The 23800-nt window shown below is 42.1% G+C and overlaps 1 protein-coding gene across 2 annotated transcripts in view; it reads left to right on the top strand.

Moving 5' to 3' along the window:
* The window catches only part of LOC147035907 (uncharacterized), a 176416-nt gene that overhangs the window by 148685 nt on the left and 3931 nt on the right, over window positions 1-23800 (top strand). The window contains exons 21-35 of one of the 2 annotated variants that reach the window (XM_085847993.1): window positions 9574-9758; window positions 9915-10047; window positions 10999-11256; window positions 11380-11492; window positions 11932-12473; window positions 12868-13025; window positions 13664-13880; window positions 18981-19141; window positions 21474-21678; window positions 21830-21971; window positions 22201-22366; window positions 22521-22651; window positions 22757-22942; window positions 23366-23510; window positions 23614-23711. In XM_085847993.1, the coding sequence (XP_085704119.1) occupies window positions 9574-9758; window positions 9915-10047; window positions 10999-11256; window positions 11380-11492; window positions 11932-12473; window positions 12868-13025; window positions 13664-13880; window positions 18981-19141; window positions 21474-21678; window positions 21830-21971; window positions 22201-22366; window positions 22521-22651; window positions 22757-22942; window positions 23366-23510; window positions 23614-23711 (2840 nt within the window). Of the gene's footprint in view, window positions 1-9573; window positions 9759-9914; window positions 10048-10998; window positions 11257-11379; window positions 11493-11931; window positions 12474-12867; window positions 13026-13663; window positions 13881-18980; window positions 19142-21473; window positions 21679-21829; window positions 21972-22197; window positions 22367-22520; window positions 22652-22756; window positions 22943-23365; window positions 23511-23613; window positions 23712-23800 lie in introns of both variants that reach the window. The other variant, XM_085847992.1, reaches the window with a different exon arrangement.

Genomic DNA, 23800 nt, shown 5'->3' with positions numbered 1-23800 from the left:
CTGAGTTATAGCCAGGTCTTTATACCCAATAATCGGTTCATCCTAGCCGGCACGGCTTTGGCAGTTCCGCTCGACTGCACCCGAACTGGAGTTGGTATCGTGGAGCAACTTAACTAAATATAGCATAACAATTGTGCATTTTGTGAGGAAAGCACCAAATTTGGCACACTCGTAGCCTCACATATTATGAATAGATTTGGATATTGGACCATCTCAAATTCAGCCGCTGATAGCTGTGGCAACCATTTTCCACTGCCATCAAAAATTTTGAGATGGCCCAATATCCAAATCTGTTCATAATATGATAGTCTACTAGTGTGCCAAATTTGGTGCTTTCCTCACAAAATGCACAATTGTTATGCTAAGTTGCCCCACTAGTAGTCGGTGGTTGGAACTCTTCTGCAGTCGGTAGAGTGACCCAGTTCGAGCAAGACGTGCTGAGGGCGTGGTTCCCCGGTAGACGACATCGTGTGGTTAATTAAGTAAATTGGTTCTAGACAAAAAGACCCTATGCTACGCGGTGGAGATATTGGCGTACATGGTCAGTTAAGCGACCCGCCGCCTCACGGAGTTATCCATGAGTGACGGCCTACAATTCCAGGAGTCTGGTGGGAGACGACGTAACTTCCCCCACCTCGTGGGCATTCTCGCCACCGGACCCCGGCCCTCAACAATATCTTGTGCTTTCCAAATGTTCTTGAACAACTTGGGTTCCCACACTTCCATCTTTCAGTTTTGGGGCACTTGACCATGAGGTCATCAAAGGCACAAATGGAAATTTCGGGTGATTAACATTTCTCAACCTGATTGAGGGACAGACCCCATTGACAATCGAGGTAAAGGTGTTGAGGAACGAGTTGTGTTTCATAATTTATTTCCCCAATGACCAAGGAGATTATGGATGAGCTTGTACATACATCATGTGCAGGACAGAGAAATCAAGAAACAGGAAAAAAGGGCTTCATAGTCAAGAGGATCATTGTTTTTTTTCAGATAAACACATCACCTCATGATCATAATCAGGAGGATTGTTGTTTTTCAAGATAAATACATCACCTTGTGATCATCTTCAGGAGGATCATTGGTTTTTTTCAGATAAATACATCACCTCGTGATCATAATCAGGAGGATTGTTGTTTTTCAAGATAAATACATCACCTCGTGATCATAGTCAAGAGGATCATTGTTTTTTTCAGATAAATACATCACCTCGTGATCATAATCAGGAGGATTGTTGTTTTTCAAGATAAATACATCACCTCGTGATCATAGTCAGGAGGATTATTGGTTTTTTTCAGATAAATACATCACCTCGTGATCATAATCAGGAGGATTGTTGTTTTTCAAGATAAATACATCACCTCGTGATCATAGTCAGGAGGATTATTGTTTTTCGAGATAAATACATCACCTCGTGATCATAATCAGGATGTTGTTTTTGGATCATGTTGTTTTTCGAGATAAATACATCACCTCGTGATCATAATGAGGAGGATTGTTGTTTTTTCAGATAAATACATCACCTCGTGATCATAATCAGGAGGATTGTTGTTTTTACAGATAAATACATCACCTCGTGATCATAATCAGGAGGATTGTTGTTTTTTGACAGAAATACATCACCTCATGATCATAATCAGGAGGATTGTTGTTTTTCAAGATAAATACATCACCTCGTGATCATAATCAGGAGGATTGTTGTTTTTTGACAGAAATACATCACCTCGTTATCATAATCAGGAGGATTGTTGTTTTTCGAGATAAATACATCACCTTGTGATCATAATCAGGAGGATTGTTGTTTATACAGATAAATACATCACCTCATGATCATAATCAGGAGGATTGTTGTTTTTTCAGATAAATACATCACCTCATGATCATAATCAGGAGGATTGTTGTTTATACAGATAAATACATCATCTCGTGATCATAATCAGGAGGATTGTTGTTTATACAGATAAATAAATCACCTCATGATCATAATCAGGAGGATTGTTGTTTTTTGAGATAAATACATCACCTCATGATCATAATCAGGAGGATTGTTGTTTATACAGATAAATACATCACCTCATGATCATAATCAGGAGGATTGTTGTTTTTCGAGATAAATACATCACCTCGTGATCATAATCAGGAGGATTGTTGTTTTTCAGATAAATACATCACCTCGTGATCATAATCAGGAGGATTGTTGTTTTTATAGATAAATACATCACCTCGTGATCATAATCAGGAGGATTGTTGTTTTTCGAGATAAATACATCACCTCGTGATCATAATCAGGAGGATTGTTGTTTATACAGATAAATACATCACCTCGTGATCATAATCAGGAGGATTGTTGTTTTTCGAGATAAATACATCACCTCGTGATCATAATCAGGAGGATTGTTGTTTTTCAGATAAATACATCACCTCATGATCATAATCAGGAGGATTGTTGTTTATGCAGATAAATACATCACCTCGTGATCATAGTCAGGAGGATTGTTGTTTTTCGAGATAAATACATCACCTCATTATCATAATCAGGAGGATTGTTGTTTTTCGAGATAAATACATCACCTCGTGATCATAATCAGGAGGATTGTTGTTTTTCAAGATAAATACATCACCTCGTGATCATAATCAGGAGGATCATTGGTTTTTTTCAGATAAATACATCACCTCGTGATCATAGTCAGGAGGATTATTGTTTTTCGAGATAAATACATCACCTCGTGATCATAATCAGGATGTTGTTTTTGGATCATGTTGTTTTTCGAGATAAATACATCACCTCGTGATCATAATCAGGAGGATTGTTGTTTTTACAGATAAATACATCACCTCGTTATCATAATCAGGAGGAATGTTGTTTTTTGACAGAAATACATCACCTCGTGATCATAATCAGGAGGATTGTTGTTTTTCAAGATAAATACATCACCTCGTGATCATAATCAGGAGGATTGTTGTTTTTTGACAGAAATACATCACCTCGTTATCATAATCAGGAGGATTGTTGTTTTTCGAGATAAATGCATCACCTTGTGATCATAATCAGGAGGATTGTTGTTTATACAGATAAATACATCACCTCATTATCATAATCAGGAGGATTGTTGTTTTTCAAGATAAATACATCACCTCGTGATCATAATCAGGAGGATTGTTGTTTTTTGACAGAAATACATCACCTCGTTATCATAATCAGGAGGATTGTTGTTTTTCAAGATAAATACATCACCTCGTGATCATAATCAGGAGGATTGTTGTTTTTACAGATAAATACATCACCTCGTGATCATAATCAGGAGGATTGTTGTTTTTTGACAGAAATACATCACCTCATGATCATAATCAGGAGGATTGTTGTTTTTCAAGATAAATACATCACCTCGTGATCATAATCAGGAGGATTGTTGTTTTTTGACAGAAATACATCACCTCGTTATCATAATCAGGAGGATTGTTGTTTTTCGAGATAAATACATCACCTCGTGATCATAATCAGGAGGATTGTTGTTTTTCGAGATAAATACATCACCTCATGATCATAATCAGGAGGATTGTTCTTTTTATAGATAAATACATCACCTCGTGATCATAATCAGGAGGATTGTTGTTTTTCGAGATAAATACATCACCTCGTGATCATAATCAGGAGGATTGTTGTTTATACAGATAAATACATCACCTCGTGATCATAATCAGGAGGATTGTTGTTTTTCGAGATAAATACATCACCTCGTGATCATAATCAGGAGGATTGTTGTTTTTCAGATAAATACATCACCTCGTGATCATAGTCAGGAGGATTGTTGTTTTTCGAGATAAATACATCACCTCATTATCATAATCAGGAGGATTGCTGTTTTTCGAGATAAATACATCACCTCGTGATCATAATCAGGAGGATTGTTTATTTTTGACAGAAATACATCACCTCGTGATCATAATCAGGAGGATTCTTTTTTTTTGACAGAAATACATCACCTCGTGATCATAGTCAGGAGGATTGTTTTTTTTCAGATTAATACATCACCTCATGGTCATAATCAGGAGCATTGTTGTTTTTCGAGATAAATACATCACCTCGTGATCATAATCAGGAAGATTGTTGTTTTTATAGATAAATACATCACCTCGTGATCATAATCAGGAGGATTGTTGTTTTTCGAGATAAATACATCACCTCGTGATCATAATCAGGAGGATTGTTGTTTTTTGACAGAAAATACATCACCTCGTTATCATAATCAGGAGGATTGTTGTTTATACAGATAAATACATCACCTCATGATCATAATCAGGAGGATTGTTGTTTTTCGAGATAAATACATCACCTTGTGATCATAATCAGGAGGATTGTTGTTTTTCAGATAAATACATCACCTCGTGATCATAATCAGGAGGATTGTTGTTTTTATAGATAAATACATCACCACGTGATCATAATCAGGAGGATTGTTGTTTTTCGAGATAAATACATCACCTCGTGATCATAATCAGGAGGATTGTTGTTTTTACAGATAAATACATCACCTCGTTATCATAATCAGGAGGAATGTTGTTTTTTGACAGAAATACATCACCTCGTGATCATAATCAGGAGGATTGTTGTTTTTCAAGATAAATACATCACCTCGTGATCATAATCAGGAGGATTGTTGTTTTTTGACAGAAATACATCACCTAGTTATCATAATCAGGAGGATTGTTGTTTTTCGAGATAAATGCATCACCTTGTGATCATAATCAGGAGGATTGTTGTTTATACAGATAAATACATCACCTCATGATCATAATCAGGAGGATTGTTGTTTTTCAAGATAAATACATCACCTCGTGATCATAATCAGGAGGATTGTTGTTTTTACAGATAAATACATCACCTCGTGATCATAATCAGGAGGATTGTTGTTTTTTGACAGAAATACATCACCTCGTGATCATAATCAGGAGGATTGTTGTTTTTACAGATAAATACATCACCTCGTGATCATAATCAGGAGGATTGTTGTTTTTCAAGATAAATACATCACCTCGTGATCATAATCAGGAGGATTGTTGTTTTTTGACAGAAATACATCACCTCGTTATCATAATCAGGAGGATTGTTGTTTTTCGAGATAAATACATCACCTTGTGATCATAATCAGGAGGATTGTTGTTTATACAGATAAATACATCACCTCATGATCATAATCAGGAGGATTGTTGTTTTTTCAGATAAATACATCACCTCATGATCATAATCAGGAGGATTGTTGTTTATACAGATAAATACATCATCTCGTGATCATAATCAGGAGGATTGTTGTTTATACAGATAAATACATCACCTCATGATCATAATCAGGAGGATTGTTGTTTTTTGAGATAAATACATCACCTCATGATCATAATCAGGAGGATTGTTGTTTATACAGATAAATACATCACCTCATGATCATAATCAGGAGGATTGTTGTTTTTCGAGATAAATAAATCACCTCGTGATCATAATCAGGAGGATTGTTGTTTTTCGAGATAAATACATCACCTCGTGATCATAATCAGGAGGATTGTTGTTTTTACAGATAAATACATCACTTCGTGATCATAATCAGGAGGATTGTTGTTTTTCGAGATAAATACATCACCTCGTGATCATAATCAGGAGGATTGTTGTTTATACAGATAAATACATCACCTCGTGATCATAATCAGGAGGATTGTTGTTTATACAGATAAATACATCACCTCGTGATCATAGTCAGGAGGATCATTGTTTTTTTTCAGATAAATACATCACCTCGTGATCATAATCAGGAGGATTGTTGTTTTTCAAGATAAATACATCACCTCGTCATCATAGTCAGGAGGATTGTTGTTTTTCGAGATAAATACATCACCTCGTGATCATAATCAGAATGTTGTTTTTGGATCATGTTGTTTTTCGAGATAAATACATCACCTCGTGATCATAATCAGGAGGATTGTTGTTTTTACAGATAAATACATCACCTCGTGATCATAATCAGGAGGATTGTTGTTTTTATAGATAAATACATCACCTCGTGATCATAATCAGGAGGATTGTTGTTTTTCGAGATAAATACATCACCTCGTGATCATAATCAGGAGGATTGTTGTTTATACAGATAAATACATCACCTCGTGATCATAATCAGGAGGATTGTTGTTTTTCAGATAAATACATCACCTCGTGATCATAATCAGGAGGATTGTTGTTTTTCAAGATAAATACATCACTTTGTGATCATAGTCAGGAGGATCATTGTTTTTTTTTCAGATAAATACATCACCTCGTCATCATAATCAGGAGGATTGTTGTTTTTCAAGATAAATACATCACCTCGTGATCATAGTCAAGAGGATTATTGTTTTTCGAGATAAATACATCACCTCGTGATCATAATCAGGATGTTGTTTTTGGATCATGTTGTTTTTCGAGATAAATACATCACCTCGTGATCATAGTCAGGAGGATTGTTGTTTTTCGAGATAAATACATCACCTCGTGATCATAGTCAGGAGGATTGTTGTTTTTCGAGATAAATACATCACCTCATTATCATAATCAGGAGGATTGTTGTTTTTTGACAGAAATACATCACCTCATGATCATAATCAGGAGGATTGTTGTTTTTCAAGATAAATACATCACCTCGTGATCATAATCAGGAGGATTGTTGTTTTTCGAGATAAATACATCACCTCGTGATCATAATCAGGAGGATTGTTGTTTTTCAGATAAATACATCACCTCGTGATCATAATCAGGAGGATTGTTGTTTTTATAGATGAATACATCACCTCGTGATCATAATCAGGAGGATTGTTGTTTTTCGAGATAAATACATCACCTCGTGATCATAATCAGGAGGATTGTTGTTTATACAGATAAATACATCACCTCGTGATCATAATCAGGAGGATTGTTGTTTTTCGAGATAAATACATCACCTCGTGATCATCGTCACGAGGTGATGTATTAATCTCGAAAAACAACAGTCCATGATTTTATTTTATTTACCCGTTTTTCATGATTTTATTTAATTTATCCTTTTTCGTGATGTTATTTAATTTATCCTTTTTCGTGATTTTATATAAGTTGTCTTTTTTCCTGATTTTATTATTATTTTTCCTTTTGTTGATTTTGTTTGATTTATCCCTTTTTATGATTTTATTTAATTTATCCTTTTTTCATTATTTTATTTAATTCATCCTTTTTTGTGATTTTATTTAATTTATCCTTTTTTCATTATTTTATTTAATTCATCCTTTTTTGTGATTTTATTTAATTTTTCCTTTTCGTGATTTTATTTAATTTATCCTTTTTCATGATTTTATGTGTTGTATTATTTCATGATTTAATTTAATTTATCTTTTTTCATGATTTTTATTTAATTAATCCTTTTTTGTGATTTTATTTAATTTATGCTATTTCGTGATTTAATTTAATTTAACCTTTTTCATGATTTTATTTAATTCATTATTTTTTTGATTATATTTAACTTGTCTTTTTTCCTGATTTTATTTAATTTTTCCTTTTTCATGATTTTATGTAATTTATCCCTTTTCATGATTGTTTAATTTATCCTTTTTCACGATTTTATTTAATTTTTCCTTTTTTCATGATTTTATTTCATTTATCATTTTTCATGATTTTATTTAATTTATCCTTTTTCACGATTTTATTTATGTTGTCTTTTTTCATGATTTTATTTCATTTAGCCTTTTCGTGATTTTAGTTCATTTATCCTTTTTCTTGATTTTGTTTAATTTATCCTTTTTCGTGATGTTAGTTAATTTATCCTTTTTCTTGATTTTGTTTAATTTATCCTTTTTCATGATTTTATTTCATTTTCCTTTTTCATGATTTTATTTCATTTATTCTTTTTCATGATTTTATTTGTTATCTTTTTTTTTTCATGATTTTAAGTTGTTTTTTTTAATGATTTTATTTAAGTTGTCTTTTTCATGATTTTATTTAATTTATCCTCTTTCATGATTTTATCTAATTTGTCCTCTTCCTTGATTTTACAACCTCACCAGGGGAGGGAGAAGGGGAAACTATATTTTAGATATACTTAACAATTTTGAGGTAGGTGGTGAGGGGGGGGGGGCGAGGGAGGTGAAAATGCTGAGGGTGGGGGTGTCATTTGGGGAGAGAAGAAATGGGAAAAGATTTGTAGTTGAGTGGAATTTATTTGACATAAGGCATGAGGGGAGGGAAGGGGAGAGAGACAAAGATGATCAAAAGTTCCACAATTTTGCATCTGTAATATGTGGATGGATGGAAAGTCAATGACAAAAACATCTGAATGCAGTGATGATTCAATCCGACTGTTACACTCTTTCAGTTATTTCGTATGGCACAACACTACATGACACAACACTGTATATACAGAAATGTAAAGATTTACAACAAATAAACCACTACCAAATTTTACTTCGTTGAATCTCCTTCAGAGTGGGGTCATTCTATGCCTGGAAAATTATGCTCTGGCATTAAATGAAGAAATGTATTACAAGATCTTTCTCTCTCTCTTTCTCTCTCTCTTTCTCTCTCTCTCTCTCTCTCTCTCTCTCTCTCTCTCTCTCTCTCTCTCTCTCTCTCTCTCTCTCTCTCTCTCTCTCTCTCTCTCTCTCTCTCTCTCTCTCTCTCTCTCTCTCTCTCTCTCTCTCTCTCTCTCTCTCTCTCTCTCTCTCTCTCTCTCTCTCTCTCTCTCTCTCTCTCTCTCTCTCTCTCTCTCTCTCTCTCTCTCTCTCTCTCTCTCTCTCTCTCTCTTTCTCTTTCTCTTTCTCTTTCTCTTTCTCTTTCTCTTTCTCTTTCTCTTCTTTCTCTTTCTCTTTCTCTTTCTCTTTCTCTGTCTCTGTCTCTGTCTCTGTCTCTGTCTCTGTCTCTGTCTCTGTCTCTGTCTCTGTCTCTGTCTCTGTCTCTGTCTCTGTCTCTTTCTCTTTCTCTTTCTCTTTCTCTTTCTCTTTCTCTTTCTCTTTCTCTTTCTCTTTCTCTTTCTCTCTTTCTCTTTCTCTTTCTCTTTCTCTTTCTCTTTCTCTTTCTCTTTCTCTTTCTCTTTCTCTTTCTCTTTCTCTTTCTCTTTCTCTTTCTCTTTCTCTTTCTCTGTCTCTGTCTCTCTCTGTCTCTCTCTGTCTCTTTCTCTTTTTCTCTTTCTCTTTTTCTCTTTCTCTTTCTCTTTCTCTTTCTCTTTCTCTCTGTCTCTTTCTCTTTCTCTCTGTCTCTTTCTCTTTCTCTTTCTCTTTCTCTTTCTCTCTGTCTCTTTCTCTTTCTGTTTCTCTGTGTGTTTTTCTCTTTCTCTTTCTCTCTGTCTCTTTCTCTTTCTCTTTCTCTCTGTCTCTTTCTCTTTCTCTTTCTCTCTGTCTCTTTCTCTTTCTCTTTCTCTTTCTCTTTCTCTCTGTCTCTTTCTCTTTCTCTTTCTCTCTGTCTCTTTCTCTTTCTCTTTCTCTCTGTCTCTTTCTCTTTCTCTTTCTCTCTGTCTCTTTCTCTTTCTCTTTCTCTCTGTCTCTTTCTCTTTCTCTTTCTCTTTCTGTCCTCTTGCCTTTTATCTCTTGCAGGTGTTTCATTGGAGCAGCTGTGCCACCATGGAGGTCATTGCATTAATGTGGGAAATTCACATCGTTGTAAGTGTCCGGCTGCATATGAAGGAAGCTATTGTGAGTCAGAGGTTGATGAGTGCACCTCAAACCCCTGCCACAATGGAGGTCGTTGCATGGACTATCTGGGTGGCTACACATGCCAGGTACCATTTATAACATTATTAATTCATTCATCAACTTGTAGAACCATTTATATCTTGACTGGCTTTTGCACTTTGAATGCTTGTTTGAGATCAGACTATAGAAAGGAATATTCCCAATGATGTATTGTGCCAGCAGCCTCCTTTCACTTTGTACAGTGTCTACCAGGTTACCAGGGAAGCCAATGTGAGCTGGAGATCAATGAGTGCCTATCACAGCCATGCAAGAACGGAGGCACTTGCCTGGATAAGCTCAACCACTACCTGTGCTCATGCCCTCCAGGGACAGAAGGTGTGTCAAGTTACGAAGGAACCTCTTCTTTTTTTTTTTTTCTTCTTTTTTTTTTTTTTTTTTACAAATAACGTACTTGAAAGTTCGTTGGCAATCACGTCTCTCACCCATGATGGCAGCTGTGGCCAACTACTCACCGATTAATCACAGCTGCTTGCAACTGGGAAAACAAATCCCTTACCAGTTTGTAGCAAAATATCTCTTACTAGTTTGAAGCAAAACTGCTCGGATTTCAGGGGAAGAATTCCTAGGCAGCAGCAGCTTTGGAAGCCAGCTTGGAGATAATGTTCTGCTCAAGACAAGTTACGGCTGATATTGAGGCCCAGAATCTCCAGAGACTGTACCTCTCCCCCACTGCCAAAAATATTTTTCTAAGTAAGAAAATATCTTCTTAAAATAATAAAAGTTTTCTTGAAAGAATATTTTACTCGCTGCGAGAAAATTTTCTCTCATGGTTTTCTTGTTTCACAAAAACTTTTTAATTTATTTTCTTTCGAAGAAAATTATTTTTTTAGCAGTGATAGGCAGCTCTCAGACGTAGATTAGGGGATCTGCCTGCCAGTCCTAATGGATAGACAAAGTGAGAATATGGGTGTGTCCTGCATTAAAAGGCCACGTTCCTGGTATGTTGACTCTACCTATTTTCTCAATATTGGCAGAGAGGTATGCTCCCACACTCTGCCTGACAGAGAGAGGGATAAGGAACTGTCCTGCACAGAGTGACATGGAAGGGAAGATCTTTAACAGAATACACAGATGATAATTTAAACATTAGAGCGCTCTTCAGGAGAATTTGACCCAAGATGGTGTCAGTATCTCTTTTAGGGAAATTGATTGTTTACCTGCATATCATTATGAAAGAGGCCACTGATGATAAATGCAATTGAAAAAGAGAAATTATCCAAGTCGCTTACAACCTGCTTTCCTCTTGTTGCTTCTGTTTGTTGACAGGTGTACATTGTGAAATCAATCCAGACGATTGCGCCCAAGTCGAGGCCGGAGGAGCTTCTGTTCCGCCCTGTTTGAATGGTGGTGTGTGCATCGACCGCATCGGGGGATTCACCTGCACATGCTCTAAAGGGTTTGTGGGTGAGCGTTGCCAAGCAAATGGAAACGATTGCTCTACTAGCGACTGTGACACATACGGTACACTCTCCTGCCGCGACCTGCACTCCGACTACATGTGCATCTGCCATCCTGGTTATACAGGTGAAACCTTCTTCCTCGGAGTAGAATTTGAAACTCCAAGCTTGTGAGATATATTTTACACAATTGGAACCCTGAGAGGGGATTGTACTCATTTGACATTTTCTTCACCTATTGCTTGTCCAGGGCGACTTTGCAACAGCATTGTTGACATGTGTGAGGAACAGCCATGCAGAAATGGAGGAACATGTATGATTGCTGTGAATACAGCACGAGGATTCACCTGTTACTGCACAGTGGTACGATATTCATTCACAAACCAACTCATCGGAGGTGCAAATCCGAATCATTTGTGTATTCTGCCGGTATGATATTGCTGCATTTGAATGGTGCAAAGGAAAGGGCTGGGTTTTTATTTTCCTATTCGTGGAATGGCATCGCACGTCGACCACATCCGGAAGAGCCAAGTGGATTATGCCAATATGCCAAGGCTATTAATGACCCGGCTGGTCCATTGAAACCAACAATCTGATAGTTCTTTGGTAATGCGCCTGAGACTTGCTCGGATTCGAGAAGCTTATAATCCCAGACCTTAAAACTGCTCCCAGCATTTGGATTTAAAGATGCATTGTATGCCTCTCAAACATCCTCACCATGCGATCACCAATACGATGATTATATTATGAGGATGACGATGGTGGTGACAATGGTGCCATTATGATGTCTGGTCGTGTGCAGGATTTTGAGGGAGACGTTTGTGAAACGGCTGCTGCATCATGCGGAAGTATCAGTTGTTTCAATGGTGGTGTTTGCACAAAAGGCCAACATGAAACATCATATTGCGTCTGCCCTGCTTCACACAGTGGGCCGCAGTGTGAAACCGCCATTCCTGATAATGACCTCACCCTCGAGTGTGACAACTCTCCATGCAATAATGGTGGCACATGCAGCAGGCTCAATATATCACCGTTCTTTAGGTGCGACTGCCCGTTGGGCTTTACCGGCTATAATTGTGAAAGGGAAGTCATTAACATACACTGTCCGGTGGCCAAATGTGAGGGACGAGCGGGCGACGGCTTGTGCGATCGGCAATGTAACACACACGCCTGCACTTGGGACGGCGGCGATTGCTCCTTACGGCCTCGAGACCCCTGGTACAACTGTCCTCCTGAGAGGATATGCTGGACCGTGTTCATGGATGGACGATGTGACCCTGACTGCGCCTCACCCGAGTGTCTTTATGACGGCCACGACTGCCAAGATCACGGGAACGGCTGCAAGTGAGTATGCCACGGAGGGACACTCATGAGAATGAAAAAAAAAATAGAAGGAAATAATTATTTTCTAACTGTGAGAAAATCTCAGATGGAAGTCTGAAAAGGAAATGATGTCAGCCATCGACAAGAGCAAAGAGACATAAAAACACTCGGCTGATGCTTACTTCAGCCAACCAGTCAGCAGAAAGGACGTGGATCATGTGACTTGTAGTATCATTGATGCAATGTAATACAGTTCGACATGAACCCAAAAGCGAGAAATATGGTGAAGGACACGAAATAATCCTAATGTACGACCCTGTGATTTATTGATTACTGAAAAAGCCAACTTTTTCTTGATACGTCTCGCACCCATCACTGCACTTTCCTTTTTCCATTCACGCTTCCTTCACTTTAGTCCTGACTATGATCACTACTGTCGGGACCACTATGGCGATGGGAGCTGCGATGAAGGATGCAGTAGCGCTGCGTGCGGTTGGGATGGCCTGGACTGTGTCAAAGAGCCTGAACGTCGAGCAAATGGTGCCCTGATTCTCCACGTTCTCATTGCACCAGGTACAGCATGCTCACCTTCATACATTACTCATAGAGTTCGTGCTTGAATGTTTTTTTTTTTGAAATTCATCGAAGTACGCACGTGCACGGTCATCGATCGAGGTTTGGCGAAGTCTGTGCGATCTGTCAAAGGTCGCACTTCTCGCACTGTGAAATACCCATGGCCGTTGAAATGTTAAAACGAAGGTATTAAAGCAGCAACGCTGTGAAATACTCAAAACAGGAGCACAAATCCTCCCACAGTGAGCAGCAGCCCACACGATGACGTGCTTGCTTTCGTTCAATTTGAGCAGGCTCGGCAGCTCAATGGTTCGAAGCATTTCCTCCGAGTCTGCGAGGTCGGTGGCTCAAACCCGAGCACGGCCGACTCACACCAAACACTTTAAAAATGGCACGTGTTACTTCCTTGCTTGATGTTCAGCATTTAGAGGATGGAGGATGGAGGATGGGCAAGCAAAACCATAGGTTGGTAACCACAGCACAGGCTTTATAGGCCTATTGGCCTCCTCCTGCTTTGAAGTTCCTTGTGAGGTAACTTGTATTATTATTGTATAATAAAAATCTGGATACACTGCGAAATGCAGAAGCTCATCGTTTCATTTGTCTCAATTTTTTGAAACATATTTGCCTTTTACCAGAACAACTGCTTCCCGACATCAAGTCCTTCACACGGAACTTGAGCACTCTTCTCCGCACGACGGTGAAACTCAAGCGAGACCCTGCTGGCAAGGAGATGATCTTCGCGTTGTACAATCAGCCTGGTGGAGAGTACACGCAAGGCCGAGGTGCCGGCCAGAAGGGACACCGCGACGCGCGATCACTGGACCCGGAGCATAGCGGCGCGGAGATTATCGGGTGAGAACAAAGGTGTCCACAATCAAAGGAGGCGGAGTTTATGGTCTTCTCATTCAGAATAAGAGGCATTGCTGCGTTTAGGACACTGCTTGTAATATGACTCAGAAAGCAGCAAAGTTTTGTACGATGACATGACAAGTAAATGACAGAACAGAATGACGTCAAACAAGATACCCGACATACGTTGTACTTTTTGAATTGTCTTGGCCCATAGGACTTCGAATGAATGTTCCATCCACATAGATCACGTGAAAGACATTGGCCCTCTTCTTCTTTTGAATGCAGCAAATGGCTGTGAGTGGCATCATATATTTGGGGTATGGCTGTGCCACTGATGCAGTGCCCCCTGTAGGTTATAGCAGGAATTTGGAATTTGTTAATGGTGTCTCTCTGAAAGGTGTCTCTCCAAAAGGGCCGTCAGGAACCCCCCACCCATGTACTTTTTCAGCAATCCTCTTGACGTCCTTTCTTTCAAGCTTCTGGTTCTCACTATCTGCCATGATCTTTCCTGGGAAAGCCACATTTCCAACCTGGCCTCCAAAGCCAGTCTCCCACTGGGAATCCTCCATCGTGCAAAGTCCTTCCTTGGCCCACCTGAGCTCCTGACCACATACAAAGCTTTCGTCCGCAGCCTGAAGGAGTACTGCTCTTTTCTCTGGGCTGGTGCTCCCGCCTCTCACCTTTCTCAGCTTCACACCGTGGGAACCAAGGCATTTAAGATCATCGGTATCTCCCGCGATGAGGCTGAGTCTTTGGGTCTCTCACTCTCTCACCGCAGGCAGGTCTGTGGTCTTTCTGTCTTATACCATCTCCCCTCCGACCTCGACCCCCTGTTCTGTCTGAGGTATGCCCCCCCCTCTTATTTCCGCAAAGCGCTCAAGGTCTGCCAGCAACCTCCTTCTGGTGAAACTACCAAAATTGGAATCACTGCTCACCTTCACTCTTTCATTCCTCTTTTTTCGCACCTTTGGAAAAAACTCCCTCACTCTTGTCAATCCTATTCTTCCCTCCAGGTCTTCAAAACAGCTATTCACAACCATCTCTTATCGTCCCCCATCCAAAACCACGATCTTTTCTACGCTGGCTAATCCACCCCAAACCCACCTCCTTCAAATTCCCTGCTTTCCTTCCTGAAAGTCCCTGTAATGTCCGTCTTGTTTACCCCGTGTCCCCCGCGCCATCCTTCTCCCTTCCACAGATATCCTATTGTTTCTGTTCCCCATTGTTTTGTGCTTCCCTCTCCCGCCATCTTGTCTCCTTCCTTGTTAGTTGTTCTCTGTGTTAGCTCTTATACGAGCCTCAACATGGTATACAAAAAACAAAAATGGTACTGGCGATAACTCACCTACTCTTTGCGAACCGTGCACCGACTGATGCCGGCAGACAGGACGCTCAGTTTAACGTCTATCTGTGGGACGACACGCACATTGATACCTTGCCCTGACTACAAGACACCAGTATGAGACAAAACCATTGTGTGGTTGTCACAGAAAGTTTGTAATAAACCACAGCATTGTGCGTAAGAATCCAGAGAGGCAGGCGTATGGATGTCAAGTGTGATGGGGTGGATTAGACTCGTATACATGACGAGCAAAAGGACCCTTCACTTCACTGACGGATTTCATCCAAAGACGACACGTTCGACTTCACAAACATGCTGCTCTACTCACTCTATAATTTCCCCGAGGTCATGCTTGGAAGTCAGCTAACATCACCTTTGTCAACTATCCTTGCTGCTTATATATGGCAAGAGGAAAAATCACTTTCGCTCCACTGGGAAGCTCAGCGTTGGATGCCTTGGTGTGAACCTCGACTCAAAATGAGTAAAAGGAAACATTTTGAAACTTTCGAATTCTTCTCACTCACATTTCAACATCACTGCAATGCATACTGTTACGGGTTCGGGAAGGTGCGTTCTCGGACCCGCTTCCTGCCGACGACCCTGAAGCCAATGAGCCGCAGATAACGCCGCAGCACAACGGGTTGCTAAACAACCACAGACACTGTCTGAGATGCTTCATTTAGGTAGGGTCCGGCGTCCAAATCGCACTTATCCTTCCCGGTAAGTTAATCACCCCAGATAAGGACTGTGCTTCCCAACGCTCCACTGCTATCAATCGAAACGGCCGAGCGATACCATAAGTGGAACGTTTGCTAATGTCTGACCATAACGAAACTGCAGGGCTGAACTCCATGTCACTAATTACACACTGCATTTAACCAATGGAAAAAGACGATCAGGCAGTTTGGAAAACAGTTTATAAAGATTAGCAAAAAAGGCACGTATATACAAGGAAACGGTGACAAATGAAAGCTTTTACCCCGAGCACATAAGCCCACTTCGTCAGTCGACTTAGTCACAGATTCAACACACACAGGCACCTCAGGCATTCTAGAAAAATGCGATAAGAAAAATGTGATAGACGGAGGACAAGGTGTGTGGTGTGGTCGAGTGAGAGGTGCAGGTTAGATGTGCTGTGGATGTGGATGAGTGTCGTGTGAGTCCTGAAAAGGACTGTTGTGGACTCTGTTGATACTCCGTAAAACCAGGGTGAGTAAATGAGGTGCGTGTGGTGGTCGGTGCAAGTATTTAAGGTGTATGAGCAAGGTGTGTAAGGAGATACGTTAGCTCTGAGGAGAAGCACCGTCGATTCTTTTGATGTTCGAGAGATTGTGGTTGGATTTAATGCAGTCGGTGCAAGAGGTAATGTCAGTCAGGAGGTGGTGACCACGTTTGGGAGCCCACGTCTCTGTGCTCGTTCCACTTGGTGCTCTGTGCTCGTTCTGCTTGGTGCTCAGCGCCCGTTCTGTGGAGTTCTCTGTGCTCATTTCGCTTGGTGCTCAGTGCTCGTTCTGCGGAGTTCTCTGTGCTCGTTCCGCTTGGTGCTCAGTGCTCGTTCTGCGGAGTTCTCTGTGCTCGTTCCGCTTGGTGCTCAGTACTCGTTCTGCGGAGTTCTCTGTGCTCGTTCCGCTTGGTGCTCAGTACTCGTTCTGCGGAGTTCTCTGTGCTCGTTCCGCTTGGTGCTCAGTACTCGTTCGGTGGAGTTTCTGTGCTCGTTTCGCTTAGTTCTCAGCGCTCGTTTAGTGGAATTCTCTGTGCTCGTTCTGCTTGGTTCTCAGCACTCGTTCCATGAAGTTCTCTGTGCTCGTTCCGATTGGTGCTCAGCGCCCATTCCGCGGAGTTCTCTGTGCTCGTTCCGCTTGGTGCTTAGCACTCGTTCCGCGGAGTTCTCTGTGCTCGTTCCGCTTGGTGTTCAGCACCCGTTCCGCAGAGTTCTCTGTGCTCGTTCCGCTTGGTACTCAGCCCTCGTTCTGTGGAGTTCCCTGTGCTCGTTCTGCTTGGTGTTCAGCACCCGTTCCGCTTGGTGCTCAGCACTCGTTCCGCGGAGTTCTCTGTGCTCGTTCCGCTTGTTTCTCAGCACTCGTTCCACGGAGTTCTCTGTGCTCGTTCCGATTGGTGCTCAGCGCCCGTTCCCCAGAGTTCTCTGTACTCGGTCCACTTGGTGCTCAGCCCTCGTTCTGTGGAGTTCTCTGTGCTCGTTCCGATTGGTGCTCAGCACCCGTTCCCCAGAGTTCTCTGTACTCGGTCCACTTGGTGCTCAGCACTCGTTCCGCAGAGTTCTCTGTGCTCGTTCCAAAGAGTTCTCTGTGCTCGTTCTGCTTTGTTCTCAGCGCCCGGTCCGCCGAGTTCTCTGTGCTCGTTCCGCTTGGTTTTCAGCACTCGTTCCATGGAGTTCTCTGTGCTCGTTCCGCTTGGTATTCCGCGGAGTTCTCTGTGCTCGCTCTGCTTGGTGCTCAGCGCTCGTTCCATGGTGTTCCCCAAGCGTGGCATTCAGCACTGCTCTTCTCACTCTCATTCTCTCACCAACGACAACTCTTTCTGCCAACCAACCACACAAACTCTCCTGTCTCAACATTGCCAGGCATTTTATGGCTCCAACTTGTCTTCTCCCTCATCCATCTTCCATGATCCAGATCATTTGGCTGGCGCTCTGTGATACAGTCTTTGTGGTTGGCTGCAGGAACATGGGGGGTGGGGGGAGAGGAGGGTGGGGGGCGGCCGCCAATTCCTTGGTGGTGTGGTTAGAACACGGCAATGAGTCTGATGCTTTCATGACCACTAAGCTGAGTCCAATTTTGTTATGCTGCAGTGGGTGCTGTGTTTGATGCATAACATTGAAGCATTGCCCGATGGATTGATGTTGTTGGTGTGATTTGTGCAGTGAATGTTGTGTGTGGTTCGAGTCTGTGAAGCATTTCGATGTGCTTGAGAATGGAGGAAAAGAACAATGAGTTAACTAATTACACTCACAATGCATCTTTCCTTCAAGCCTGGTGTTGGCTTAGTGGTTAGGGTGGCGGCTTGGGATCCCAGTGTCCTGAGTTCAAGTCCCGTTGGCTGCTGAATTAACACCAGAGGGTTGACTCAGCCTGCCATCCTTCCGAGGTCGGCGAAATGAGTACCAGTGTACTGGTCCCGGTGTATGCCCCGGTTAGAATAGGTGTACCATATCCCTGTGTGTCGTAAGAGGCGACCAGGGTTGGCGTCAGGAAGGGCATCCGGCCATAAAACATTGCCTCAAGAAAAAGCCAAACCCCTGCACAGCAGGGAAAAATGGCTGTAAAAACGTTTTTTTAATATTTTTTTTATTAATGCATCTTTCCTTCCACTGTCGCAATATTATCAAACCGTCGCAATATTATCAAGTTGTTTAAACCTTCTTTCTCTTAGAAGAAGATGATTTGTAATCCCAGCTCTGTACTGTGCTCACCACTGAGTGGTGCTATATGATACATGTTTACCTGGAGGGAATTGGGGCCTCCCCCTTCCCCAGATATGCTACCCTGACAGAAGCCATACTTGGGGTACCCTTCAGCAACATTCAAAATTTGGTTGGATTTGGTTCGGTAATTTGTTTATTTTTGAAGGATGCATAAACAAACAAACAAACAAACAAACAGTAATTGAGCTTTATATATTAGAAGGCAGATTGAACCCTTTAATTGACTTCCTCCGTTCACGTTGCTTCTCGCAAAGTGGACTTTGTCATTGTTTGCAGGATGGGCTGAGCTTAAATGTTTCATTTTCATTGTCTACAGGTCAGTGGTTCACTTGATCATCGATAACCAGCAATGTTACAAGACTTACAACGACTGTCTGACGACGGCGAAGCAGGCCGGAGATTATCTCGGTGCACAGGCTTCGAAGGGAGTTCTCAAGGAAAAGCTGCCCTACCCATTGATTAGTATCGAAAGCTCCGGTGAGTGTCACCTCATCCGTTTGATTCCGCAAATCTACTTCCAACAAAACTGTGTCTATGTACTGTTGGGACAGGGTTTAATTCCTCTGTATTCAATGCATTGAAAAAATCGAATTGGAGGACAGTACGATGACTTAACACTTGCAGTGGCACCACAGTTCCATGATTAATAACTTTGAATGCTAGGAATACTTAGGACGGTCAAAAAGGTTTTCCCAAATTATGAAGGAATGGTCCTGTACCTGCGAAACTGAGTAGAGAAGGAATTAGAACACACTTGATCAGGCAGATGGCCTCCTTATCCTCCTCCTGTGTCCACCTTCCTTGTGAAAATCACGTGACTCCAAACTTTGGAAAGGGAAACACTCCATATCCTTCACCGAACTCAACCTTGTTTCTTTCACCTGAACTGATATTCCAAACATGAAGCGAAAATGCCTCCATTATAGTCTGTAGGGGATATTTTGTTATCCTGGATAGCGTGCTTCAGAGAATCGGAAAAGTAAATACAAAAAAAACCAAAAACGGTCCACAGTGTACTAATCAGTCAGTGTGTGTCTGTGTCATTGTGTGTGTGTGTGTGTGTGTGTGTGTGTGTGTGTGTGTGTGTGTGTGTGTGTGTGTGTGTGTGTGTGTGTGTGTGTGTGTGTGTGTGTGTGTGTGTGTGTGTGTGTGTGTGTCAATGCTTCTCCTCCGTAACTCCAAAACCATGAAAACGAGCAGCCTGAAACTTTTTCATGCATACTGTCACGGCCACGCCGGTTGAGTTAATTCTTCCGACCCAGTTGTCGTGGACGGGCGGTTAACACCGACCTGGACGGATGGCCGGACGATTTCCCTTTGAGGCGAACAGCCGAGTTCCTCAGAGATTATGGCACGTGTGGGACGGGAGGCAGCGAGGCACGTACCAGAGGGGTTCACCAGGACGGAGGCACGAGAGTTTATACTCGAACCCACAACGAATAGGCAGACAAAAGCAACTTTAACAAGTGAAATCCTTCAATACAGCGCGTGTGGTGAAGCAAATGAGTACACTAATGTTAAAATATGCAATTTATGCTTTTTCAGTTGAAAAACAATTAAAAAGCGTACTTAATGTTTGAAATGTAAAAATCTTGTTATTAGTGTGATAAACAACTTTATATATAACAGAAGGAATGAAATCGTTCGATACAGCGTGGCAGGAGGCCGCAAAAGAATGATAGCATAAGAAAGCTTTCAGCGTTCGGCGTTCAGTGTGAAATGCGATGGTGGGCGGAAATGACGTCTTTCGGCACGAAATGCGATAGTGGGCGGAAATGACGTCTTTCGTTCGTTCGTACATGAGAGGGGCGTGTTTCTTGTTTTTTTTTCCGTCAAGCAATAAATTTAATGGTTTTCACATATATATAACACGTTAGTTTGACAAATTTCCATTGAAATACTCGGGTATTTCCGTCAATTGTCGCCATTGCCGTCTAGGTTACATCTAGGAAATGGTTACGCCATTTCCATCTAGCGGACGGCCGTCATTGGCTGTCTTGAGGGACGTGGGGGGGGGGGACACCGGGACACCGCAGACGTGGTAGACACTGGGGACATTTCAAACTTGGTACAATTGTACACAGCGCACGCGCTGTAATAAAAAAATCAGGGTATAATGAACATAAAGTCAAATATTTATAATGGAAATAGTGAAACGTGAGGGAACCTAAATTCCTGTTTGAGGCGCCTCCACACAAAGTTGCAGAAACAGACAAGTGGAAGAGATAAAACAAAAGAAAAATTCTTCCTTTATTCGGGCACTTAGCTTGCACCCCCTCCACACTCTCCTCCTGCTCTCTCTCTCTCTGTCTGTCTCTCTCTGTCTGTCTCTCTCTGTCTCTGTCTCTCTGTCCGTCTCTCTCTCTCTCTGTCCGTCTCTCTCTGTCCGTCTCTCTCTCTCTCTCTCTCTCTCTCTGTCCCTCTCTCTCTCTCTCTGTCCGTCTCTCTCTCTCTCTCTGTCCCACTCTCTCTCTCTGTCCATCTCTCTCTCTCTCTCTCTCTCTCTCTCTCTCTCTCTCTCCCCCCCCCTCACTCCCTGCTCTCTCTCAACCCCCCTCTCTCCTTTCTCTCCCACCCTCCCTTAATATTCCCATTAGCAAAGCGATGGGTTGTATCTGCTAATGAATGAATAAGTCCCTGTTTCAACATTTTTGTGAAGATGAATCGTCAATTCGGAAAATCCATGTCGTTGATAAGAATGTACCGGAGTTGTTTTCTGATTGGAGATGGAACCGGTAAATTTGTCATGTGCGATGGAACCCGTACAGTTGTAACATGCTAACACGTGTGTTTTTACCGTATTCATCAGAGGATCCAAAGCAGAGCAACCTGGTGTACTGGATTGCAGCAGGGGCGGCAGTGGCGCTCGCAGCGCTGTTTATTGGGGTTCTGGTGCACAGCAAGAGACGCAAGGAGGCCAGCACCGTGTGGTTCCCTGAAGGTTTCTTCCTGAAGTCCACGAGCGACAATAAGAAGCGACGGGAGCCGGTTGGCCAGGATGCCATGGGGCTCAAGTGAGAAACAAATTCCTATCTTTTCCTTCTTTAATCCGTTGTTTTGTCTCATTTTAAAATAAACACCGATATGTCTGCCGAGCTGATGTCACATGAAATGGTTGAACATGCCCTTGCAATTTCCTAATGACCTTCACCTTCTGTACGGCAGAAACTTGTGCCTTGCCGCTGATGCTCGACCGAGTGAGGTAGGTCAGCCTAGAGAAGAAGAAGAATCCGAGACCGATTACAGAGAAGAAGAAGGAGAATATGAAGGGAGAGCCAATACTATTCCAGAGGCAAAGCGACAGAAGGTAATATTATTCTACCTGGAATGCAAAGGTTTTAGAAAGGCTGTTTATTTTTTTTTGTTTGGTCAGTTTATCTGCAGATGTTAATTTCCCTTTCTCGTGAGAACATGGAATTGTTGTTGCATTGTGATGCACGAAAAACGAACGATTGGAAAAGAGCTTTGGTTCACTGTAAAGAACACGACCACAATGTTTCCTTCATTTGCACCACTCCCTGCCTGCCATGCAGCAGCAGGTCCGTCCTCATACAGGCGCAAGAGAACGTCTGAGCCCCATAGATCATCGACAGTGGACCCAGCAGCACCTGACTGCGGCTGACGTTCATCCACCTGGCCTTGCGCTCACACCACCGGTCGAAGGTGACATGGATGGAGTCGATGTGAATGTCTGTGGCCCAGGTACATATTCCTTCCACACTTTGGCTTGTTGCCACACGTTGGTGACCTGAAGATTTTTGCCGACAATATATCGATCGATGAAAATGTTGAGATGCTACAGCAGGCAATAATTCATTTTCTTTCTGGGTATTTTCGATCCTCTTCTATGCCAAAGATGGCCTAACGCCGCTAATGCTGGCTTCGATGCGTGGAGGAAGCTACGAAGGTGGCAACACAGAATATGAGGACAGAGCAGAGGAAATGGAGGAGGCCTCTGCAAACGTTCTTACAGATCTCCTCCTCCAGGTAAGATGATGGTTGAAAACTTTAACCTTTCGAGATCAAATCAAATAAAAAAGCGAAACTTAGTGCCCAACTTAAAAAAAACTGCTTTTGTGTTGTGTCGTGCAGGGAGCGGCATTACAAGCGCAAACGGACCGCACAGGAGAGACTGCTTTGCACCTTGCAGCACGCTACGCTCGGGCCGATGCGGCAAAGAGGCTGCTCGACGCTGGGGCCGACGCCAACATCCAGGACCACATGGGACGGACGCCGCTGCATGCTGCCGTGTCTGCAGATGCCCAGGGCGTCTTTCAGGTGCTTTCTTGAACAGGAGCTTCTTATTTTGTATGAAGCGTCATTTAGTGGGGGAACAATTGTACCGCTGATCCAGCACCCCCTATAGGTTAGAGCAATAATTTGGAAATTGTTCATGGTGCTGATGATAGATTATCAACTCATGCTGGCACACGGGACACCCGATTTAATGTCCATCCGAGGGACGGACACACATGTTGACGAATCTGCCTGTGAAACAATGGGTGGGTTGAGATTCGAACTCAGGCTGGACAGCTCAGAGGTGAGGTGAGCTCAGCTTGGCTATCCTAACAGCCCAGCCATGAGCTGATGGAAGCTCATGAGGTGAATTCCAGATGCTTGCGATTTATTTACCAGTTGTTCATTGGAATCAATATTTTCCATTTTACGTTCCTTTTCTAACTCTCCACATTTCTGAAGCAGATCCTCATAAGGAATCGGGCAACAGACGTGGATGCACACACGCACGATGGCACCACGCCGATGATCCTAGCCGTGCGTCTTGCTATTCCTGTGGTTGAAGAACTCATCAACTGTAATGCTGACGTCAATGCAGTCGATGATCATGGTAAAACGAGAACATATTCACTTCTGCTACCGTGCTTTCACAACCTGCTCAAAATGATATGAACATAAATACCGATAATTCTGATACGATTGTTTTGCTTCAGGCAAATCTGCTCTACATTGGGCTGCAGCAGTAAACAACATCGAGGCAACTTTGATTCTCCTCAAGAATGGGAGCAATCGGGACATGCAAGATGACAAGGTGCACTGACGAAGCATACGATCTGGAAGAAACCAGGAGAACTTTATCTCATAAAGGATGTATGAATGTAACCTTTTGATCACATTTTC

The sequence above is a fragment of the Eptatretus burgeri genome, chromosome 1, assembly GCF_056783735.1.
Source record: "Eptatretus burgeri isolate ZD-2024b chromosome 1, Ebu_testis_v1, whole genome shotgun sequence".
Classification (NCBI taxonomy): Eukaryota; Metazoa; Chordata; class Myxini; order Myxiniformes; family Myxinidae; genus Eptatretus; species Eptatretus burgeri.
This window is presented reverse-complemented; position numbering and strand designations above follow the sequence as displayed.